The sequence below is a fragment of the Phacochoerus africanus genome, chromosome 1 (assembly GCF_016906955.1).
Source record: "Phacochoerus africanus isolate WHEZ1 chromosome 1, ROS_Pafr_v1, whole genome shotgun sequence".
Taxonomy (NCBI): Eukaryota; Metazoa; Chordata; class Mammalia; order Artiodactyla; family Suidae; genus Phacochoerus; species Phacochoerus africanus.
In genome coordinates this window covers 116810862-116835237 of record NC_062544.1, presented here as the reverse complement: position 1 = coordinate 116835237, position 24376 = coordinate 116810862, and the positions used below count along the sequence as shown (strand labels likewise).

General features: G+C 43.2%; 1 protein-coding gene across 3 annotated transcripts in view; it reads right to left on the bottom strand.

Moving 5' to 3' along the window:
* Positions 1 to 24376, bottom strand: part of CACNA2D3 (calcium voltage-gated channel auxiliary subunit alpha2delta 3) — a 795368-nt gene that overhangs the window by 465084 nt on the left and 305908 nt on the right. For all 3 annotated transcript variants that reach the window (XM_047777080.1, XM_047777060.1, XM_047777070.1), the window contains exon 5: positions 15756 to 15918. In XM_047777080.1, the coding sequence (XP_047633036.1) occupies positions 15756 to 15918 (163 nt within the window). The remainder of the gene's footprint in view (positions 1 to 15755; positions 15919 to 24376) is intronic.

Sequence of the window (24376 nt, the reverse complement as noted above, 5' to 3'; positions counted from 1 at the left end):
TCTCAGTAAACAACCAACCTTTCTGTCTGAAAGTGAACAACGATGTCTGATGTTCCCATCTTGGACTTCACAGAAATACACTTAATTTTACTTCTCTTGAACTCTGCAGCACAGCAAGTGAAGCTGTCCTCCTCTGAATGATGTTTCCAGAGCTGGCTTCTCACTGCTATGCTCAGAGACAAGCTTATTCACTCCAAGTTGATAAATTCAGGCAATAATCAAAAGTTCTGCTTGCACAAGGGGAAAAAAAAAAAATCTTCTGAGAGTACAGAAGCAGCTCAAAATGAGACTGCAATGTGATGAACCACTTCCATCTTTCTGATGAAGCAGGGCTTTTCAATTTGCCACTTCAGGGGATCTATGAATATCCTTCTATCATACACCCCTATCAACTTTGTCCAAGAGGTTGTTGGGCCAAGAATACCTGTAATTCTGAAGCACACTGGAACTCCCAGCCCAAATGTATCCCCAAAGGGCCTGTAGAGATAATAATCTACACCCAGCAGGTATATAAAAATCTGCTTCTGGAAGGTAGAGAATGCGGAAATCAGCATCGGACCAACTGCGAAGGCATGTCATCTGCTCCCACAGCTTCTGATAATCCATCCTTGACCAGAACACAAGACAGAGCAAACAACAACTTGAAAACCACTGCCGCTGCCAGCCTCTGTTCTACAAGCTTTTAAAAGGCTTTAATTCTAGTGTTCTGATCCCTGCGCTGTATAAAGCGAAAAGAGATCTGTCTCCTCAGGACTACACGAGGAAAGCATTCTCTGGCTGGTTAAGCCCATCTGGGCCCATCTAGGCAGTGCTAGAGTGTGTGTCTGGGGGACGGACCACAAAGGACACATCTCTTTTCTCAGCCCAGCACAATCTCCCGGGTGTCCGATTCCCACAAAGCATTTCACATTCAGGCAATACTGCATAGGTCGAGTACACCAAGGGTTGTGGGACCTTGAGCAAGTCACTCAGTGTAGCTGAGCCTCCTCATCACTAGCCATTTCAACTCTCCCAGCTTCATGTTTTCATTTCTAAGTCAGGCACACCAAAACACTCCAGAGCTGTTCCAACTCCTTGCTCTACCTCTTGGCTGGCACTGTGCTGGCCCTCGGTGTCTTCCCACTTCTATTTGACAAGCTAGACAAGCTGGACAAGCCCCCAGTGGCCTTGACTTAAGCCATTCAGTGCCCAGCATATGGTCATGCTTCTCACCAGCCAAGTTAATACTCCCACTCGCCATTTAAAATCAGATCTTGGTTTTCATCCTTTGACAAAAGAAAGTTTGACTTAGATTTCTGTCAGCTGAGCTAATACAAACCACATCCCTCCAGAGATAGAATATCTCTGAAACAATTCCTCCTCGCTTGGCCATCCGTTATACAGAAATATATGCCACAGGCCTGGAAATGGAAGATAAAGCTCTTTCTGGCACAACCTGAAAGTGTATTACGTGTCTCCTATGACTAAGCTATTTATTTTAAAAAGGGGGGTGTTTAAAATGGGAAAAGCTGCCGCGTTGTCTGAAAAGGGGGCAAAGCTCAGAGTGGCTCCCACTGTACAAACGTCTGATTGACTTCTTCATCTAGAATTCACGCTGGTGTGGGTTTGCTGGTCTTTGGATTTTAAACCCATGGAAATTTTGACGCCATGGCCGTTCCTGCCTTTTCAATGCTGGTATATATGACCACAAGCATGGCGGGATCCTGGAGGCTGGATGGAAGCATGTACCCTACTGCATCTGGGCTGAAGGTAGTCCAGGCCCTATTCCATCTCTGCCAAGAACACTCCTTCCTTGGCAAGAGTCAGTGCCGTTAGCACTGGGAGACTGACTTCTAAATTTATAACCTAACCCCAGAAGAGCATCTTTCTTTAGTGGTGAACTCAGTGAGTCTGCGATTGACTCACCATCACAACAGGCACATCTTAGATGTGTGCCGGTGTCTCCTTTCTCAGCACTCATCACACGGTGAAAGCCAACAGAGGTCCCAGCCCGCAGACATGCAGGAAGACACCCGTCACCCTTCATTCCATGCAGGAAGCACTCAGGGCCCTTGCCCAGGAAGGTTCATTAGTTTTCCACCCTCATCCCTGGAGTGCTTTTCTTTGCTCAAGTGACGATGCCCCAGTTAATTTCTAACATTAGCTAATAAACGTCATTTTCGAATATTTTATGTGACTCTGAATTTGAAGGATGAAGACTGCTTTTCCTATAAAAGTAAAAAATAACCACCAAGTCCCCGGTCCTGCTTCCTTTTTTATTAACTCAAGTGAGACTTGGGAGGGAGAACAAAGGTGAAAAAAAATGTCAAAATATATTTCATATCTTGACAACTGAAACAATTTTTAGTTGATTCTTCTTTAGTGAACTCCTTAGCATGAGCTACAGGGGGAAAGAAATCCAAAACTCTAAAAGGAAATGTGTCAGGATAAGGAGAGAGTGTTGCTAGAGTCAGACAATCAATAATACCAGCCACTGAAGGAACTAGCCCAAAGGCTGAGGCCAGGAGGAGCCCCTCCCCCACCTCCTTCTTCCCTCCCCCTCACCCCCTCCCTCTATTACTCTTTTCCCTCCTCCAGCCTACCTTCCTCTCCATTCTGCCAAGTAGCTTCCCCCATCCTACCACAGGGAGCCCAGGCCTGACGAAAGATGATGAACTTTCACAGAGGTCAATGAACTTATTCAGTCTGACAGCCAGCAAGTAGAGGAGTGGGGAATAGACCCCAAGCCTTCGCTCAGCCTCCCCATACAGAGCAGCCTGAGGGCTGGCTCTACACTGGGCAGTGATTCTAGCCCCTCCCCTACCCACCTTGGTTTAAAACAAAGAAGGCTCAGCAGAAGTGGTGACTCCCAGAGAAGATTCCATCCAGGACAATTATGGGAGCCCATTGTGTTTCACTAGAAGAATGCCAAGAAATTTCTATCCTCTCCCCATGTGAGAACCCCAGAAATTCTGAGAGCTAAAAAGCTGAGGTGTAAGCAGCCATCCTCATCCTTTCTGCAAGGATGCCCAAGGCAACCCTAGGCTTATTCCAGGGCCTAGTGGGGTCCTGGCCCAGTGGCCATGAGAAAGCCCTGGAGGTCTCCTCAGCCAGCTCCAAAGGTGCGTGGACCCTGAGCAGGGTGGCAGAACTGCAGAAAAATGGCGTAACACGAGGAAGCCACAGGAGTGTGTCAGGAGAGAGAAGGCAGAAGGCCTGGCCCCACTGTGAGGCTCTCAGGATGCCCCTCAGAAAAGAGTTAGAGCCCCAGGGTCAGAGAACAGACACACATCTAAGATGCAGTCTGAGGTCACTGCCAATGAGCCCTGTTAAATCAGAGCCAAAAGAAAGCAGCAGCACTACACCTGGGCAATACTCAGTGTCTGCAATCTGCATGGCAGGTGCTGAGCAACTACAAAGGGCATCAGCCTTGGCCTTGCAGCAGGGTCCATCTACAATGCCAAGCACTCAGTTGTAAAGAGAGACTTGGGTAGACAAGGGGCACTGGGGATGGGGCCTTGGAGCAGTAGCTATTCACCAACCATAAATATTTTTTTCAAAATTCCAGCCGTGAACTCAGCCACACTGATGCTTCCTGGCTGGAGGGAAGTCTTAGCTATAGGAAGTATCATTAATAACTAGCCATGGTGGCACACTGATCAGGCTGACCATTACCTTGAGTGAGGAACAGCATGGGGGCAGGGTTTCTCCCAGGTCCCCTCTCCTGGGAGGCTCTGGATGCTCATGGCAGATAAGACAAATGACTTGGGAGTCAGGCAGGCCTAGATCGAAATCAGACTTGGACAAGTAACTTCACCTCCCTGAGCCTCAGTCTTCTCATCCATGAATTGGGTGAGTAATGGCAATAACGGTGGCTAATACTTTCTGAACCTTCTGATACATCAGAGTGTCTCTCAGCCTCCCTCTCATGCTGTCCTCACAAAAACCATGTGTTGAGCGGGATATAGTTATTCTCCCCCAAGACACAAAGTGGTTAAGTATTTTGTCTGAAATCTCAACACAGCTGAGTGGTGGTGCCTTGATTCTAACTCAGGTTGTCTGGCTCCAGGGCCCATCTGCTAATGTACTAGACCTGATTATCTCCTGCCTATGGGGGTGCTGAGGGCATCCAGGGAGACAGTATAGATGAAGCACTCACCATGGAACCTCCCGAGAGTGAGCACTCACATTCGGCAGCTGTCCTAATTCACTACTGTTATCCCTTGGGAGACAGGAGCCTCTTGGTGGATTTTCTCTTGATACCTGCTGGGTTTTTACCTCAAAAAGAGTGAACAGAAGGGGGCCTCTCTGTGAGATTAGGGTTACTTACTCATAAAACTGACAGTTCTGTTATGTGATATCCTACTTTTCATTCAACACGGTAGCACCAAACTGTACTTAAAAATAGTGCCTTTGCAATGAATGAATATGAACATCACTCTGCTGTTTGCTGGTTTCAGTTCATAAGAGAGAAGGTAGAGCAAGAAGGACAAAAGAAAAAAGACTATTTGGCTTGGTGGACAGATGGGAACAAAGTTGATCTGACCCACATTCAGTACACCTGCTTCAACTCTTCTTTGAAAGAAGGACAGTAAACTGCCAAATAAGAAAAGAATACAACCCTTATAAATGGATCCATTTGAGACATTGGGATATTCTGTCTGACAAGGGAGATATTCCACTGATGAGTGACAGATGGGGAAGGATCCTGATACAGGTGGTACCAATGGACAGGAGAAAATCACGAAGGTAAGAGCAGAGAGTATGACAACTTGTTCTTGAAATCCAAGAGAAGGTTCAAGAACACTGCAAAGCCTTACCAAGCAGAGACCCTCTAGTCAGTCTTAAAGGTTGGTTTAGGAAACAGCAAACCACTGCACCATCCAGTGCAGTGTGCACTTTAGGATGGAGGACTCAGCCATGTTTATCATGTCTTAGGGCTCCTACACCAGCAGAGGAAACCCCCAATCTCCCCAGTGCTGGCCCATCACAGGAACCTCTTCATCTGGGCTCTTGAGGCACTTCATCTTGCTGTTGCTCCTCTTTCATTCTTCCTTTGAGAGCAGTGAGTATATGAAAACCCACCCCGGAAAAATCTCTGAAGGACAAGGACAGTCCAACTTCCCTGCACCTATTACTGAACCTGAATAAAGTAGACCCAAGGGAAGACAAGTCCACATGGATTCAACTACAGAGGCTCTGCCTCAAAGCTCCAATGGGAAAATCACAGATTTGGAGCCAGAAGACTTTTAATTCCAATCTGAGTTTCACCATGTAGAGATCTATGCCATGAGTCACTCTAAGATGTTGATCAATCTACCTGCCAAAAAACAAAGTCACAGTGCATTGCATTTATCTGCATATGGAGTTAGGAAAATATCCACCAGGGTAGGCAGGAAACAGTGCGGGAGCATCCGTCAAGGCAGAGACCACTCAGGGACTGTCCTACTGCCATGGGGTAAGAAGGGGAAAGAGAGATGATCAGCAGTGTTGACAAGTGACCCCTCTACTTCAGAATGGAGGGAGAATGCAGGACGGGGCCCTCTGGAGATAACACTGTGTAGGGAATGACATCTTGAAAAGTAAATAAGATAAACACTTACCAAAAATCTACCCAAAATATCTGACACATGAACTTTCAGATGTCACAGGATTCACAGGCAGACATTCCAAGGAACTGGTAGCATTGAGTAGAGAATGCACCTGAGAGAGGGCATTATATCCTCACAGCCTACCTGCATGCCAGGCACTCTTCAGGTAGTAAAGATGCAGCACAGGAATGAGGAGGGGGCATAAGGGACCAGTCACTTTAGCCCTAAACCTCTAAAAGGCACTCTATGGGAATAGAAGGACTGGAGCTCCACTTCTCTTCTAAAAATAACTAAATTCATAACTAAAGGCTGAGCAACCTTCACCCAAATGGACCAGAAACCTTAAAAAAGATATCCTACTCCAGAAGAAAAAGAGGAGGCCACATCAAGAGGTAGGAGGGGCGATTTCACGATATAAACAACCCCATGCCTCCCGGGTGGGAAGCCCTACAGACTGGAAACTAACTGGTTCACAGAAACTCACCTACAGGAGTGACAGTTCTGAGCCCCACATCAAACCCTCACGTTTAGGGATCTGGCACTGGGAGAAAGAGCCCCCAGAGCATCTGGCATTGAAGGCCAGTGGGGCTTGTGCACAGGAGCTCCATGAGACTGGGGGAAATGGAGACCCCATTCTTAAAAGGCACACACAGACTTTCACGTGCACTGGGTCCCAGGGCAAAGCAAAGTCTCCATAGGAATCTGAGTCAAACCTGACTGCAGTTCTTGGAGGACATCCTGGAAAAACAGGGGTGAATATGGCTTGTTGTGAGGGAAGGACATTGGAAGCAAAGCTCTCAGGAATATTCAACAGTATGCCTTTTCCTGGAAGTGGCCATTTTGGGAAAACCTGGGCCCAGCCACCAGCATCAGCACTGATAAGCCCCAGGGCAAACAACAATGCAGGTGGGATCACAGCCCTGCCCCTCAGTAAAGAGGCTGCCTAAAGACCCCTCAGGCACACAGCTGCCTCTAATCCCATCCAGAGACTAAACCCCACCCGCCAGAAGGATTAGAATCAGCTCCACCTACCAGTGGGCAGGCATCAGCCCCTCCCATAGGAAGCCTACAGCAAGCCCCCATACAGACTTCATCCACAAGGGGGGCAGACACCAGAAGTAAGAGAGACTAAAAGGCACCCTCTCACCTCCAGAGATCCAGGGACAGCCCTCCTACAAGGTATCTGAGACAGTGCTGAAGAGAGCACAGCAAAACTGCTCAGCGGCCTGCCTTTGCCTGGAGGCTGGAAAACCTCACTTCTCATCATGGTTTTTAGGGAGATGCACTGACATATTCTTTTCCAAGTGCAGAATGTTCTTCATACTTGAGGCAGAGCTTCCCTGTGTCTGTGACACCCGTCAGTGAGTGACCGGAACACCATGAAATTGCTTTAGAAGGAAACCAGTACTCTTTTCCCAAGCCAGCATCATTTGTATGAAAATAACTGCTCCCACCATAAGGACACAAGATGACACTAAATACCATTGCCAACAAAGGCAGAGCCCACACATCAACAACTTAACTCCATGGTCCTCCTGACTCCAACTAAACCACTGCTGGCCATGTCCTCCACAAGCTGAAAGGACCAGCAAGCCATTGGTACAGCACAGACAGATGTGTTTCCTTTCATCAAATAGCTGCCTACTCAAAAATGACTTGTAGGTGAGTTGCTTTTGTAAATCAAGTGATTTTGTTCTTTTGTTTTTAAGTTCTGAAAAAGCAAACCATTCAAAATGAAGAGAAGGGTGGAAAGTAGGTACTTTAATTTCCTGTACATCCCTACTGAAGTGTTCAGTATATTCAATCATTTACACATACCCTTCAAACACACACACACACACACACACAATCACAAATGCATTGTACTACGTATTTTCCTTTGTTTCTTGGTCACTTATTATAGGCATACCTTCAAGCCCTTTCACTTGAGCATACGGATTTCCAGTTCTGAGTCTTTGATTCCCAGGAACACCAATGTCTTCTGAGAAGTGAGTGGTTGTTCCATGATAAAAGGACGCCATTATCAAATAAGTTTGAGGAAAGCTGCTTTGTAAAATTAAATGGCTTTCTCTATGATAGAAATTCCAATACCTTGAATATCTCAGGCACACAGAGGACTGCCAAGAATGACAGATTTTACATGGCACCTCCCTCCCTTATTTCATCCCCAAACTCTCTTTGAAGGGTTTCTTATCCACACCCTGTGCAATGTGATTTCTGTTCCTATGATGCTCCCTGACCTCCTACCCTGCACCAGCCCTTAGCTAAATAATTTCCATTCTTCAGACATCACACAATCTCATCTTTCTTAGGAAAATGTCCTCTGACCATGGCCATCCTCACGCCTGGGTCACCCCTGGCCCAGGCTGAGATGCTCTAGGACACACTCTCACTGGACCATGGCCCTCTCTCCCACTGCATTCCCTCTGGTTGCAGTAAATGCTCAGGGGTGTGATTACTTCCCATCTGTCTCCCTTTGACCTGTAAATGTCACAAGAGCATGGGCAGTGTCTTCCCATTCATGGCCACTCCACCTCATGCGAATGCCTAATGTCTGCCACGCCAGAAGGGCTCTGCGAAGATCTATTACATCAGTACGTGAGAGTAATGTCCTCAGAACCCAATTTTGCAAATGCCACTCGGGTCCCCACAGGGGAGAATGGACTTCTCCTCACCCTCCTGCAGCGGCCTTTCTGGCGAGGTGAAGAGCACTTCGGCATGGTGAGTTACCACCTCCTCCCTCCCTCAGCTCACACGCCTTCTGGAATGGCACGTCTGCAGGATGAAATGTGGAACCATTTCATCTCTGACAAAAATATCCTCAATGTGTGAGCTACTGGGCCACACTGACATTCCGATGCAGAACTGGCTTTACATTTTAAAAAAAGACTTTCTGCTGAAACATTCATTTTGACCAGGGGAAGAGACTGTGTTTATGTAAAATAAGATGAGTTTTCATTTATGATGGATTTTCACACGCTGGGAAGAAAATAGCATGATCTGACAAAAACAAGGCCTTCCATTTGCCTCACGTGTAAAGCGTGCATGTAAACACGTATGACACAGCTAAGTGAACACGCGGGCACAGTCACAGGGCAGCTAGATCCTGGCAGGAGTAAGCCGGCGGGGTATCTTGGCAGTGCTGAAGGGGCCACGGGGAGCTAGAGAATGTCTCTCCAATAACACCGCTTCTGAGAAAAGAGAGACCCAAACCCATGTGTACACACATATCTTTTCAGATCTATGTGTGTGCCATGCATACACACACACACATAGAAGTGTGAAGGAGCTGCAAAAAGAACTTGAACTCAGCCACACAAACTGTGAATTTTAAGACAGAGATAGTTACTCCGTGACATAAAAATATAATTTCCAAACTAAAAGAGAAAAAAACAAGGAATACTTTGGGATGAAGACTGTGGAGTCACTCCAGTGGCATTATCTTGTATCTGGCCAAAACACTCTTGGCCTGCGGTGCTTTCACTAATGGAACAGGGTTGGGGACACTGACCTGGCCTTGGGGGGACCTCAGGTACCAAAGGGCCAGGCAGTGGGGAAGGTCCTCAATGTCCTTCACCATAACTGAAGCAGGTGTGCAGGCCTAATCCTCTGCTCCTGACTCCAGATTCCAGCTCATGGCCATGGCACCATTACATTCAATCAGTGCCAAAAACAGACAAGAAAGCAAGAGTCAAGCCTACTCCAAATGTTCAGCTCAGAATTCTAAGGAGAAAACAAACCATTTAGAGTTGAGATTTGTTTCTGACATCCTGTTGACATTCCGCATTCTCCTTTCTTTCTCTCTTTCTCTTTCTTTCTTCCTTTCTTTCTTTCTTTCTTTCTCTTTCTTTCCTTTCTCCCCGCCGCCGCCCCTCCCCCCCGCAACACACACACAAACAAGCAAAGGGAAAAGAAACAAATTTTAAACATAGCTTTTTAAAAGGCTCATGAGTGTTCTTGCACATCAAATGGCTCCTAGAAAATAATGTCTTAATGATTTCCGTGTAAACGGATCAGAAACATATGGATTAAATTTCCCTTAAAATACACACATGTAATTAAGGAGAAAAGTGCTTGGCAAAATGCATTTTGCATTTTATCAAACCCAACATTTAAAAAATAGGTTGAAACATTTGACAAACCCAAAACCCCAACAAGCCTGCCCATCCATATGGCAGCCCAGGGATCCAAGTTGGGCTGGGTCTTTCCCTTCCCTGGATTTTAACAGACAGGTAGGGTCCTCAGGCTCTGCAGTGATGGTTATGGGGCTCCCTTTTCCTGGACCTGTGTTCATATTCAGGAGCTGGGCCCCTATGCACAGGAGAGCTGAAATGTCTAGAAGATGAAGGGCTGGCCTTGATCAAGTCCTGCAACTCACACATCCCCCACCTCTGCCAAGCAGTACACCCCTTCAAGGCCCTCCATCACCCATGGAAGAAAGGGAATGGAAATTGAGAGATAGTTCCAGTGTCTTTCTTCTATCTGTGCATAAATGAAGTGAGAAGGTTTTCTAAATTCCTCCATGCATTGCTCACCTTGCAACAAGTACTAATTGAGCACCTACTAGTCCCAGGTACCATGCTGGGCTGGAACGTCATCCGAGAAGAACCCAGATGTCTCCCCTAGTGGAGCTGATGTTTGTGCTGAAGCTCACTCTCTGGGACCCGAGGCCCAAAGACTCACACCTATGCCATCCAGTCTGGGCCGCACACCATTCATCTCCCCTGCACTCCTCCTCCTCTCCCTTCTTCTCCTCTTCCTAGTGTGGCTTGGCTTAGTGTCCCTCTGCAGAACTCTTCCCAGCAAAGCTCCCAACCATATTTTTCCTGTACCCACAAACTTCTGATGACCTTCCACAGCCTCTCACCAACTGGCCCCTTAGCGCCATAGTCTGCTATCTCTAATTCCCATCAACTGACCATGAGTTGTTCGGCATCCGTCTTCTCCCTCTGCTCAGAGAGCAGGGCCTATGTCTTGATTATGGACACGTCTCTAGGCTTGGCACAGTCAACATTTGATGAAGGAAGGAAGAGAGAAAGGGAGGATGAGAGGAAGGGAGGATGAAAGAAAGGAAGGAAGGAAGGAAGGCATAGATGAGTGAATACTTTATCAAGGCAATACTCTGCCCTCGCTGCTATGTCCCCCTTTCTGACCCAAGCAGTCGGAGCCTTTATTTCACGCATCAAGGTTGTCTGCAGCACTGATATGCATAAGCTACCTGAGCCAGCAGCTCTCCCCAGCTCAATTCATTGGAGTAATGAGGGAAGGGGAAGAATTGCCAAAGAAGGGTCTGGGGTCTCACTACAGTGAGTAGGGCTTAGAGAGCATTAAAACCTAAGAAGAAGGGTTGGCAATGGGCCTGGGGCTGAGGTTCTCAGCCTTGGCAAAAACTCCCATATTGCCAGGTGGCCCAGAAGTAATTGAGCTCCAGACACCAGGAAATTCTGAAAGAACAGGTCCCATCCTCTCAGAGTTCATGCCCAGAGGGGGCAGCCACGTAAGCTGGATTCCTCACTGGAAAATCAAGGTCCACCTTGGCATGGACCTTTCCATCTATGTGACTTATATTCATTGACCTTTAGTTGCTTCATTTGAAAAAAAGGAAATCAGAGTACTGCCTAACCTCCCTCATGGGGGCCACAGAAGGAAAAAAATGAGAAAGACAATACAATCTGTTATTACTCCCTGAGTTTAAGTTCTTCCTTTCTTAACCATAACTGCCTAAACAACAAAAACCTAATATGGTGATGATCACATAAGAATGCACTGGGCTTCATCAAGACTCTCTCACAGGCTACCTGTGCTATCTGACGCAACCCCAAGACATGGTTCTTGTTTCCCCTCCACCAGCTGACGAGAGACGAGGTCAGTGGGCTAGGCAATGCACCCCAACTCACATGAGCATTATTCTCACAGTGCTTATGGTAATCCTATAAAGCTTTAAAGCTAAGGATGCTGAGGATTGGATGGGAAGAGAAACCTGCCCAAGCTCATGTACTGGGTGGCCTTCAAAGTGTCTAGTCCTCACCATAACCACCTGAGGCAGCTCCCTAGGATTATCCTCTCTGATTTCTAAATGAGGGAAATGAAACATAGCTATTTCATGCAGTCACAGATGCATGGCTGGGGCCAGCCATGGTGGCAGGCCGGCTCTGGATATGGCTCTGGCCCCTGGCTGCTCTCTCTCATCACAGTTTTCTAAGCCTTATTCTCTAGATTTCTTGGAGAGTCTAAGAGCCACCCGATGTCCTTTCAAAAATATCTTTTCCATTTAAGTCAGCTGGGGTATGTTTCTGTTGCTTGCAGACACCATGGGAACATGAAAACCTAGGTTGACTTCCACTGCCTCTGTGGCATCATCTACCTCACCCTCCCCACCCCCCATCTGTGGAAAACCTTTATGTAAAGAGCATAGCGCTTGAGACAAAGGAGGGTACCAAGCAGGCTGAATTGGCAGGGGCACTGCCCTCCCTGAGAAAACTCCAAGTGGAGATGGAAAAGAATGCAGCGTGATGTACTTCCAGAACAAAACAATGCTACAACTAAAGTCACTTACAAAACAAAAGAGTGAAGGAATTAAAGAGGGTGTACCTAGCTAGTTTTCAAGAGTGATTATTTGGATAAGCAGGAAGGGGGGACACAGGGATAACAGAAATGGAGTGAAACAAGATATAATGGAGGAAAGAAAGAGGCGTACTCAGTGAACAGAAGCATCCCACCTGGGTAGACAATGGTGAAAGGTGGGGATGAAAGGGGTAGGCTGAGAGCTGAGCGTATTTCTTACACACACACTTATACAAACACACAGATACACACAGACATATACACACATATATACTTGTGTGTATGTGTATATGTGCCTATTCATGTGTGTGTAAATTTTACACACTTCAGCCTAGAAAGTACTTAAAAGAGTTCAGCTTTATTGGAATCCACTGTCAGACCATCCTCAGTTCTCACAAAAGCATCCTGCTTCACACTTTACTCATAGAGGGAATGGAGTTGTTCACGGCTTCAAAGGCATGGGTCTCCAAAGAGGTCTGAACAGACAGTAAGGCTAACAGGGTGGGGATTCCAGAGCAGCAAATCAGCAAACATCGTCAAAGAAGTTTTATGATGAAGCTGCTGCGTTAGGCACTCTGAGGACCCTAAGACACATTTCTAAAGACTCTTTGCATTCTAGTGACCAGAAGAACAGCCTGCCCTCATGTCACCAACTCAGAACCTGCAGTCTCTATCAGTGCTTTTGAGAAAGGCACCAAAGCACAGTGGTGAGGGCTGACCAGATTTTATCGGCCAGTTTCATCTGTACCTAGAAATTACGCCCAAGAGCATAGCACACAGCAGCTCCTAGGCCAGTACCACACCACTCTGCTATGTGCCCACAAGGGTCCAAGATGCCAGGAAAGCATGGCCCTGTACTGGTTTCCTTTGTTGGGGGCAAGATTTCTAACCCAGGAATATGTCAGCCAGTGACCAAGCTCTGAGCATGTGTTTTGAGTACATGTCATCAATAACTAGATCTGAGCTGGAGGGCACTCTAAGTATGAAATACATTTCTGCAACTTAAAAAGAAAAAGGCTGTTTGGGACTGTTTTGAATTAGGTAGAATGAGACAGGAATTTTCCTGAAACCCCTTCTACTCCTCCTTGGGCAACTACTCACTGCCTGGCAGAGACAAGACACAGCATCTGGGGGAACTTATTAGTCCATGACCCAAAGTCTGGCTGGGGGACCACTGAGTCTGAGTAAGGGTGGGAGGCAAACCCTACAAGTGAGGCTGAGGATGACTTTAAGTAAAATTATCTGCCTCCACAGTTCAAGCAATCCAACTGTCTATTAGGATTCTGCCTAGCAAGCCTCAGAGTCTATGTGATCAATGGTGGAGCTGGTCCCCTATGTGTTGCAATGGAAAGGTACCATCATTTCTTTAAAGCTCAAGGTGCAATTAAATCTCTATAATGGTGCTAATGGTTCGAGGAACCTTGAAGCAGCTGCCATATTTTAAAAGGTCATTTTAGATTGTTTGATGTCTGGAATTGCTCTGTAAAATCTGAACTTTTCATCCTCAGTTGGGAATGTATTTAATGCTGAGAGGATGGCCTGCCTGCAGCCCCACTGCACAAAAGAGGGTTTCCTTCTCAGCTGGCGGGATCCTCCTGGAGGACTAAACTCCAATAGACAAAGAAAAGTTAAGCCTTCTGAGGCTTGGGTTCTTAGGAATTTGCTCTCTAAGGAAGAGTCTAATGTGAAGCTTATGTCATAGGATACAGTCCATTCCAGAGCCCACTAGGGGCAATTCAGACTGACATCACTTTCTCTGAGAGAGAAAAGATAAACATGTGGCTGCTCACAGGAGCAAGTAGTCAGGTCCCCTCCTCAGAGCTCCCACTGCCCCTGGTTTTCAGCAACTGCGGCCAGCAGGTGACACATGGTGTCCTATGATGTCTTTGCCTGTCTGGTCCCCAAGTTCATTGTGAACCTCTCGTGGGAGGAGGGAGAGACTGTATCTGGTGCACCACAGGGTCCACAATAATCATCAGAATAATTAATGGATGGGTCTCTTAGAACATTAAGAATGGGTAACAGGTCAACCAGGAAAGAGAGAAGTTAGGTATCCAGCTACCAAGGACAGGTACAAGAAGAACATTTTGGAGACAATGAATTGGAAGCTCTTTAATCACTGATCAAGCTCTTTAAACAATGACCTAGAATGATTTAGAAATGCAATTTATATTCATGTTATTTCCCAATAATATCACTGACAGCTAAGATCCATTGGGTGCTTTCCATAAGCAACAATCGTGCTAAGGCTGTTCAGGTATCATTTCATAACCTCACAATAACCCCTTGTGGGAGGTAGTATCCTTATCCTGGTTTTACAAAGAGGGAAAGTGAGATTTGGGAAGGCAAAGTTACCTTCTTAAGATCACAGATCCAGCAAGGGGATACCCTGATACTGAAAATAAGTGGGTAACGGAAACTGGTCCCCTGATGTTTTTGAAACATCAAGTAGCATAAAATGAGGTATATTTTTACTTTGCAGATACCATGACTTTCTGATTTATTTTTCTGGGAAGATAATTTTCTGTTTAGGATCCTCCTAGGTATGACAAGGCAGAACAAAATTCTACTCAATAATGGAAAGGATGAGGAGGGTAACATCCTCAAGTCGAACCCTTTGTATATACCATCTGTTTCATCCTCACAACCATCCTGAGGGGTAGACACAATTACTATTCATATCCTAGATATAAGGAAGCTAAGGTGTAAGGAGAGGAGGTGGTGGGTTCCATCTTAAAAGGTCACAGTCAGCAAGAGATGAAACTCAGGGTCTAACCAAAGGCCATGAAATTCCAGAGACCATTCTTTGGCCACTATAGTCTCAACTCAAATGGGAAGATGGGAATTTGGGGGAAAGAACTCTAGAATCTCTGAGAAGACTAGATTTGAGGGACACAAGCCTGAAAACAGTGAGCCTCATGAAAGTCCATGCAAGCTATGTACTCTAAGACCACAAATGATTCCATGACAACACTAGGAACTCTGGAACCTTCAAATACGATTATAAGGAATGGAGGAATAAGAGAGAAGAGTTAGTAACCTACAGCCTACAGGTCCAATATGGCTGTTTTCATAGATAAAATGTTTTCTTGGAACAAAGCCAATTTACATATCATCTGCTGATTTACATACCATCGCTGATTGCTTTTAGGCCAGAACAGCAAAACTGGGTAGTTGCAACAGAGACTTCATGGCCCACAAAGCCTAAGATACTTACTGGCTAGCCCTTTACAGATAAAGTTTGCCAGTCTTTGGACTAACTGTTAGAGGGGCTGAAGCAAACACCAGCTGGAAAAACAGCAAGCTCAGAATCTCCAGGAAGAACAAGCATACACTTCACCTACCCAGCTGGTACTTGAAACATGCAGCTTATAACTGTGTTTTTCAAAAAAGCACAATATCCAGAAGTTCCCATGTGACACAGTGGGTTAAGGATCTGGTGTGGCTTTAGCTATGGCACAGGTCACAACTGCAGCACAGGTCCAATCCTTGGCCCTAGAACATGTTGTGCATGCAGCAAAAAAAAAAAAAAGACACAAAATCCCAAACCAGTTAGCCTTGCCCTTCGCAGCCCACCTGCCCTCTCCACCCTCTAAAAGGAACAGCAGCAGTGAGTCCTACCTTTGTTGTACATATTCGTTGGCACTTGGACGTCACTCAGACTGATGTTCACAGGCAGATTATTAAAATGGTCATTGGGGGCTAAGATGAATTCCTTTCCCAGCTCCAAAAAATTCCCATCTTTGTCCCTTTCATTTATCAGCACAGCATTGAAGTATTCATACTGAAAGAGAGAGAGTCAAAGGACACGACATGTAGCTTAGAGAAGATGGCTGTGAACTCAAACAGACCTACCTGCAGGCAGGCCTATCCTACACTTGTGGGTCCTGTTCTTGTCACATAATCTCTTTAAGTCTCTCACATTGTCCATGGCTGCTTCTGTTATAGGTGTGATAGAACTACATAATTATTTCCCAATGTAATTAAATTCTCTTGAAAAATCTAAGCTTAAGATGTTGCACAGTACTTCCTGAATAAACAGAAAGCTATCCTAAAAAACGTTTTAATTCTTTAAAGTTTGAAGACAGACCCTGCCCTTGTGCAGCCTTCCTTTAAAGTAAAAGGAAACTAAAAATCAAAAAACAAGTAAATGGGTATGTCAGAGAGTCATATTTGTTGTTCTAAGTGCTATTCATGTGTAAACTTATTCAATTCTCCTAACAACTCTATCAGGCAGCTTTTCTGAGTAACTGTACTTTACAAATGTGGAAACTGAGGTAGAGAGAATTTATGTATGATGTCAAGATTACACCACTGGTAAGCAGAACCGGAATTCAAACACAAATAGTCTATTTCCAGAGTATGTGCTATTATCAGCTGTGCAGTATTGCAAAATGGCAGATGATAGGTGTGGCTAGAATGATCAGATCAGGAATTTAAAACAACTATAGTTAATACACCAGGGGCACTAAAGGAAAAGTAGAAAACAGGTAAGAACAGATAGATGACCACAGAGATGAATTTTCTAAGAAAGAATCAAAAGGAAATGCCAGCAATCAAACACACTGTAACAGGGAGGAGTTCCCATTGTGGCACAGTGGAAACGAATCCGACTAGGAACAATGAGGTTGCAGGTTTGATCCCTGGCCTCACTTAGTGGGTTAAAGATCTGGCATTGCTGTGAGCTGTGGTGTAGGTGGCAGAGGTGGCTCAGATCCCACATTGGTATGGCTATGGCACAGGCCAGCAGCTGTAGCTCTGATTCGACCCCTAGCGTGGGAACCTCCATATGCCATGAGTGTGACCCTAAAAAGCAAGAGCAAAAACAAAAACAAAAACACTGAAGAATGCCTTGGATGGCTCATCGGCAGACTGGACACAGCTGAGGAAATAATTAGCGAGGCTGAGACTGTCAATAGAAACTTCCCAAACTGAAAAGCAAAGAAAAAAATATGTAATGGGAAAAAAAGGAACAAAATATTTAAAAGGCATAAAACAATTACAAAAAGCGTAGCATATGTGCAACTGGAATCCCAGAGAAGAAGAAAGTGAAAAGAGAAAAGAATAAATATCTGCAGTAATAATAACTGAGAATTTTCCAAAATTAATGACAAATACCAAACAACAGATCTAAGAAACTCAGAGAATGTCAAACCTATGAATACGAAAAAAACAACTGCATGTCATATCCAAACTGCAAAAAAACAAAGAGAAAGAAAAAATTTTGGATGAAGCCAAAAAGAGTGAAAAACATACCTAAAGTTTTTGAAATTCAACAACATACTCCTTAATAAGACATGTGTTTAGGAAGAAAACTATATTGGAAAATATTTTCAAAGAAATGATAATGAAAAAATACCCTTTGTAAGATATAACTAAAACAGAAATTAGAGAAAAATTTATTAATTTAAAAGCTTAGAAGACAATTTTAAGATGAGTACTCTAAGAGATTACCTTAAGAGAATAGAACAAATAAAACAATGCTAAAAAGGAATAAAATAATAGAGATAAAAGCAGAAACCAATAAAACAGAAAAACAAATAACAAGGAAAAAATCAATGATATCAAAACTTGGTTCTTTAAAAAGATTAATGAAATTATAAAACCCTAGCTAGACTGATGAAGAAAAACGTAAGGAAGCACAAAATACTAGTATCGGGAATGAAAGAGGAAACATCATAGATCCAAGTGATAATAAAAATATAAGAGAATATTATACACAACTTTATACTAATATTGGACAACTTGAGTTAAATGTCAAATTCCTTGAAAACTAAAATTACTAAAACAGACGAAAGAATATAAAATATGTCTGGCCCTATATATACAAAAGAAATTGAATTCACAATTTATAACAATGCTAAAATAAATGAAAAATTCCACAGTCTTTAAGGCATTAGACTGCTGTGGCCTCCTTTGCCTGGCAAAGCAATAAAGCTATCTTTTTCTCCTTCACCCAAAACTCTGTCTCTGTGTTTCTATTCGGCACCTGCGGACAGAGGCAGAGTTTTGGCAACACATGTAGAAAGCTCTAACGAAGTCACATAATCTGCTATAATTAATAAGTCTCCCAAGGATATAGGATATGAGATCAATGTACAAAAATCAATTTTATATCAATATACTCACAAAGAGCAATGAGAAGAACAAATAGCATTTAGAATAGCATATAAAGCTTAAAATACTTAGGTATAAATTTTTAAAAACTGGAGTTCCCGTTGTGGCTCAGTGGTAATGAACCTGACTAGTATCCATGAGGATGGGGGTTCAATCCCTGGCCTTTCTCAGTGGGTTAAAGAATCTGGCATTGCCGTGAGCTGTGGTATAGGCCAGCAGCTGCAGCTCCAATTTAACCCCTAGCCTGGGAACTTCCATATGCCACAAGTGTGGCCCTAGAAAGACCAAAAAAAAAAGAAAGAAAAGAAAAAAGAAACAAAAAAGCAATACCTGTATGCCAAAAACTACAAAATATTGCTGAGATAATTTAAAGAAGTCTTAAATAAATAGAGATGCCTTGTGCTTAAGGATTGGAAAATTCAGTAGTAATATGCTAACTCTTCCAAATTGATCTAAAACTTCAAAGAAATCTCAACCAAAATCTCAATAGGCTGTTTGTGGGAACTGCTAGGTTAATTTTAAATTTTACATAGAAATGAAAAGGATCTAGAAAACAATTTTGATAAAAGAATAAAACGGTCTAATGATTCACATTTCCTGATTCTAAGTCTTACTCTAAACTTGATTAATGAAAATGGTGTGGTATCGGCATTAGAGTAGAAAAACAGATCAATGAAACTGGAAGAGAGTCCAGAAATAAAGCTGCACATGCACAGTCAACTGATTTTCAATAAAGGTGCTTAGATAATTCAATGGGGAAAGTATTTTCAACAAATTGTGGTAGAACAAATCACCAACCATATGAAAACATATCCTCAACCTCTAATTCACAACATGTACATATTCATTCAAGATGGACAAAAGACCTAAATGAAAAAAAAAAATCCATAATACCTAAAAAAAAAAAAAAAAATTGTTGCCTTCAGGTAGGCAATGACTTCTTATGTTAGAATTTTAAAAATTGATAATATGGACTTCATGAAAATTGAAAATTCCTGATTATCTATTAATAAAACAAATAGTAAAGCCATCATTGAGGAAAAAGTATTCATAAAACACACATCCAACAAATGACATGTACACAGGACACATAAAGAACTCCTTTAACACAATTTAAAAAATAAATTAAAATACAGGCAAAAGATTTGAACAGGCACCTTATAAAGGAAAGTATATGAATGGCCAATATGCAAACCAAAAAGTATTCAACATCATGAGTCATCAGGGAAGTGGAAAATAAAACTCCATAGTTGCTCCAAAATGCAAGTATATATCCACTAGAAGAGCTAAAATAAAGATTTCTGAAAACAGTAAATGTTGGCAAGGATGTGGAGTAGCCAGAAATCCCATACATTGCTCAAGGAAATATAAAATGTTTCAAACACTTTAGAAAACCATTTGCAACTTCTTCTAAAGTTAAACACGTATCTATCCTATGATCCAGCAAATTCCAATCTGAAGTATTTATTTAAGAGACATGAAAATGTAAATTAACAAACAAAGCTCGACATGCCTGGTTAAGGCCAGTGCCATTATGGTTCACTCATAGATTCTAGAGGCAGCTTCAAAACTGCCATTTAATTGAATAACCCACACAGCGCAGAAAGCAACTGAAGGAAGGATAAAAACTTAAGGATTTTGCTCAGTGGTGCCCATCCTTTACCTCAGACAATTGCGTGTTCTTCTTCTCCCCAAATCTATTTGCACATTCTGTATTGATTGTGAAAAGGCTGAGTCAGTGCAAATAATAAGAATCATTTCTCAATCCTCGGAATCATTGTTGTAATTATGAGGCAAAGTGTTTACGTCCACAGAAGTGAGGAAAAGGTGTGTTTAGTTCAAGTCACCTGAGTCCTTGTCAGAAATTAACCAGAGTAAATTAGTTCTCTTGTGAGTATATCTGATCATCCACCAAGTGTGATGTAGCGCAAAGGAAACCAATCCAGGGGACGAAATTTGGCAAGAAAACATGAGGGACAAAACGCTAGGTATGCTGATTCCCCAAACCTGGCCTGGCACCAGCTCAGGATGCAGCGGTCCAGTGAATAAGTGTCTAAAAGTGATTCACTGGGACAAGGATAGGCAAGCTTTTTCTGTAAAGGGTCAGATTGTACATATTTTTGGCTTTGCATATTATAGAGTCTTTATTGTGATACAATGCTGCTCCTGTAGCATGACAGTGGCCAGACAATACATAAAAGAGTGTGCCTAGCTGCGCTCCAGCCTAGCTTTATTTACCAAAAATTTACAAAATTACAAGAAGGATTTGGCCTAAGGGCTGTAGTTTGTCCCTACAGGAGGGTGTTATGAGATTTTCAAGAGATAGATAGAGAAAACCTCTAGAAAGAATCAAGCATTACTTTCACTAAAAAGTATTTCAGCACAATATTGAACAAGAAGAACAAAGTTGGAGGACTGACCCTACCTAACTTCAAGACTTCCTGTAAAGCTACAGTAATCAAGGCAGTGCTGTATTGGGGAAAGAATGAACAAATAGATCAACAGAACAGAAAAGAGAGCCCAGGAATAGATCCCCACAAATGCAATCAACTGATCTTGGACAAATAAGCAGGTAGTCTCCTAAAACAACTGGTGCTGGAACAACTGGACAACATATACAAAAAAAATAATCTAAACCCAAAATTTATATCCTTTAAATTTAACTCAAAATGGATCACAGACCTAAATATAAAATGCAAAACTATAAAACTCCTAGAAGATAATAACGGAGGAAACAGAGATGACCTTGGATATGGAGGTGCCTTTTTAGATACAACACCAAAGTCATGATCCAGGGAAGAAATAATTGATAAACTGAGCTGCATTAAAGTTAAAAACTGCTCTGTGAAAGATAATATCAAGGTAATTAGAAGACAAGCCACAGACTGGGAGGAAACATTTGCAAAAGACAAATGTGATAAAAGACTGTGATCCAAAATATTCAAAGAACCCTTACAAGCCAATAATAAGAAAACTAACAAGTCAATTAAAAAATGGGCTAAAGACCTGAATAGAAACTTCACCAAACAAGTTATACAAATGGCAAGGAAGCATATAAAAGATGCTCCACAGCCTATGTCATCAAGGAAACGCAAATTAAAAAAAAGAGACTTCCCACTGTGGTGCAACTGTCTCTGAAGCTGCATGGGTTCAATCCCCAGCCCCACACAATGGGTTAAGTACCTGGCATTGCCACAGCTATGGCACAGGTTGCAGCTGGGGCTAGGATTCGATTCCTGGCCTGGGAACTTCCATGTGCAATGGCTGCTGCCAAAAACAATTAAAAAAATGAAACCAAAAAACAATGATATACCACTACACACCTATTAGAATGGCTACAATCCAGAACACTAACATCACCAAATGCTGCCAAAGATGTGGTGTGATGGAAATTCTCCTTCATTGCTGGTAGGAATGCAAAACGGTACAGCTACTTTGGAAGACAGTATGGTGGTTTCTTATAAAGCCAAACATACTTTTACCATTCAATCCAGCAAGCATGTTCCTTGGCATTCACCCAAGAGAGTTGAAGACATAGCCAAACAAAAACTTGCACACAGATGTTCACAGCAGATTTATTCATAACTGCCAAACTTGGAAGCAACCAAGATACTGCTTTTAAAAGGTGAATAGGTAAATAAACTGTGGTACAATCAGGAATATTATTCAGTGCTAAAAACAAGTGAGCTATCAAGCCATGAAAAGACATGGAGGAACCTAAATGCATATTACTAGGTGAAAGGAGCCAACATGAGAAGGCTACTGTATGATTCCAACTACATAAAATTCTGGAAAATCCAAAACTGTGGAGACAATAAAAAGGTCAGTGGTTGCCCGGCATGGGAGAGTAGGAGGAATAAGTTGGCAGAGTAGAACAGACCATGAAAATAGTCTTATGACACTATAATGATGAATAAGTGTCATTTGTCCAAACCCACAGAATATAAAATACCAAGAGTGAACTCTAAGGTAAACTAGGGATGTTGGGGATTATTTGTCACTGTAGGTTCATTCCTGGTTAAAGAAAAAAATGGATCATTCTGGTGAGTAATGTAGATAATTTGGGAGGCTCTGCATGTGTAGAAGCAAATGGGAAATCTCCATATCTTCCTCCAAATTTTCTTGTAAAGCTAAAACTGCTCTTTTTATTAAAAAAAAAAGGCTTTTTAAAAAAGGTTTTTAAGCAGCATCTCTGTACATATTTATTTGTAACTCATGTGTATTACCAACTAACTATTATATTAGCATGTGTATCATAAAACTGCAAAAATTATAATAAAAGTGAATAGAAATAAGACAGATATATTCCTCTTGGGCATCCTAGTGGCTCATTTTGTGCATCCCTGGATGCAGCACTTCTCTGCAGTGTCCCAAAATAGCATTTCCAAAGTACAATCTGTGCAACAGAAAGCCATTCCATGGAATACTGATAAGAACTAATTCTTGTGCGCCATAGTGAACAAAATCTGAGGGGAGAGCTGGGGCTTAAGGAAAGGCAAGGAAGTTTTTCACTTCAGGACTTTTCAGGGTCTTTAATTCATTTTGAGAGTATACTATATGTACCTTATATATCTCGGGGGAGGGGTACTGTATGTAGCATTTCTCAAATATAGCTCATCATGTAGGTGTCCTCAGCATCTACCATGGGGGCCACTTGACAAGTACTCATGTGACTGTTTCATCAATGCAACTCCCCCATGAGATTATTTCTGCAACTGGAAGAACTGTCTCTCTTTACTCAGCCCCTAGCACTTATTGGCCGACTAACTGATCAAAGGACCAATGTCTGAATCCTTGTGGTCACCAGGTCTCTCACCAGAACTACATTCAACAGACCTGTATGCAGAGTCACCTCTTCAAGACCCTGTGGCAGCAAGGAAAATTCTCAGCAGGTTAGGTAGATCATACTGTAAGTTCTTACACCTTGAGAACAGAAGCTGTAGGAGACCAAGGTCTTATTGCTGCAAATCGGGACAGAAGACTGTGTGTAAAGGTAATTCCAGAAGCAGCTGGAATTGCTGATCTGTGCTAATCATCTTCAGAGGATGAATACATGAAGAAGCTCTGTGATACCTCCATGACCTGACAGTTTCCCCAGGAGCTGGGCATTCCCCTGCCATGCATTCTCTCTCCTCCAATGTCACTGTCACAGATACATGTCAGTCTTCAGTTCTGATGGGGGTGCCACCAGGGAAAAGAATTCATTGCTCTGCCCCTCTGCCAACTGCAGAATCCAACAGTTCAGGTCTTCTCATTGACTCAGCTAGATTTCTATTGCCAAGTAGGCTCAAGCTTCAGATTCAATAGGAAGTATCATGAGATGGCAAAAAGGGTACAGTCTGGGTACCTTCTCTAGTTGGTTGGTGGTGACTGCCTGTATGGGTTAAGAAGGTTTCTAAGGCAGAACTTCAACCCAAGGGATGCATGGAATGAATATACACTCTCCTTTTAAAGCTGGCCCATCTTCTCCCACACCATGCAAGTCTTTGAGAACTCATCACTCCCTGGTTTAGAGGTTGGCAAACCATTTCTGTCAAGAGCCATATATTAAATACTTTAGGTTTTGCAGGCCAGATAGTTTCTGTCAAGGCATTCAATTCTGTTTTAGCAAAGGTAGCCTATACACAAGCAAATGGGTGTGGGTGTTTTCTAATAAAACTTTATTTATAAAAACACTCTGGTGGCAGGAAATGGCCTGCAGGCCTTTGTTTCCTGAACCCTGCCCTAATTGCCTCCGTAACTCTTTCCAGGTGAGAGGCACCTAATCTCATAAATCACCATGTCTTCAGGCAGTGCTTCTCAACTCAGGCTGCAGAGATTTTCAACATCCAGATGCCCAAGCCAAACCTCAGAACAATGAAATCCAAATCCCAAGGCAATATTTTTTTCAGCCTCTCCCCAGTGACTCCAATGTATAGCCCAGGCCAAAACTCACTGTTTCCAAAGGCAACTTCTGCTTCCCCTTCCTGCCGGGTAAGCTCCGTAACAAAACTGCAAGGCCCCATCACAAAGGGCCTTCTTCATGGCCAGGAAGTATCTGCTCCACACATTTTGGCTTTAATGAAATCCTGTCTGTAAAGTTCTCTAATTGTTTCCTGTGTGTGTTTGCTGAGGAACCAACCAAC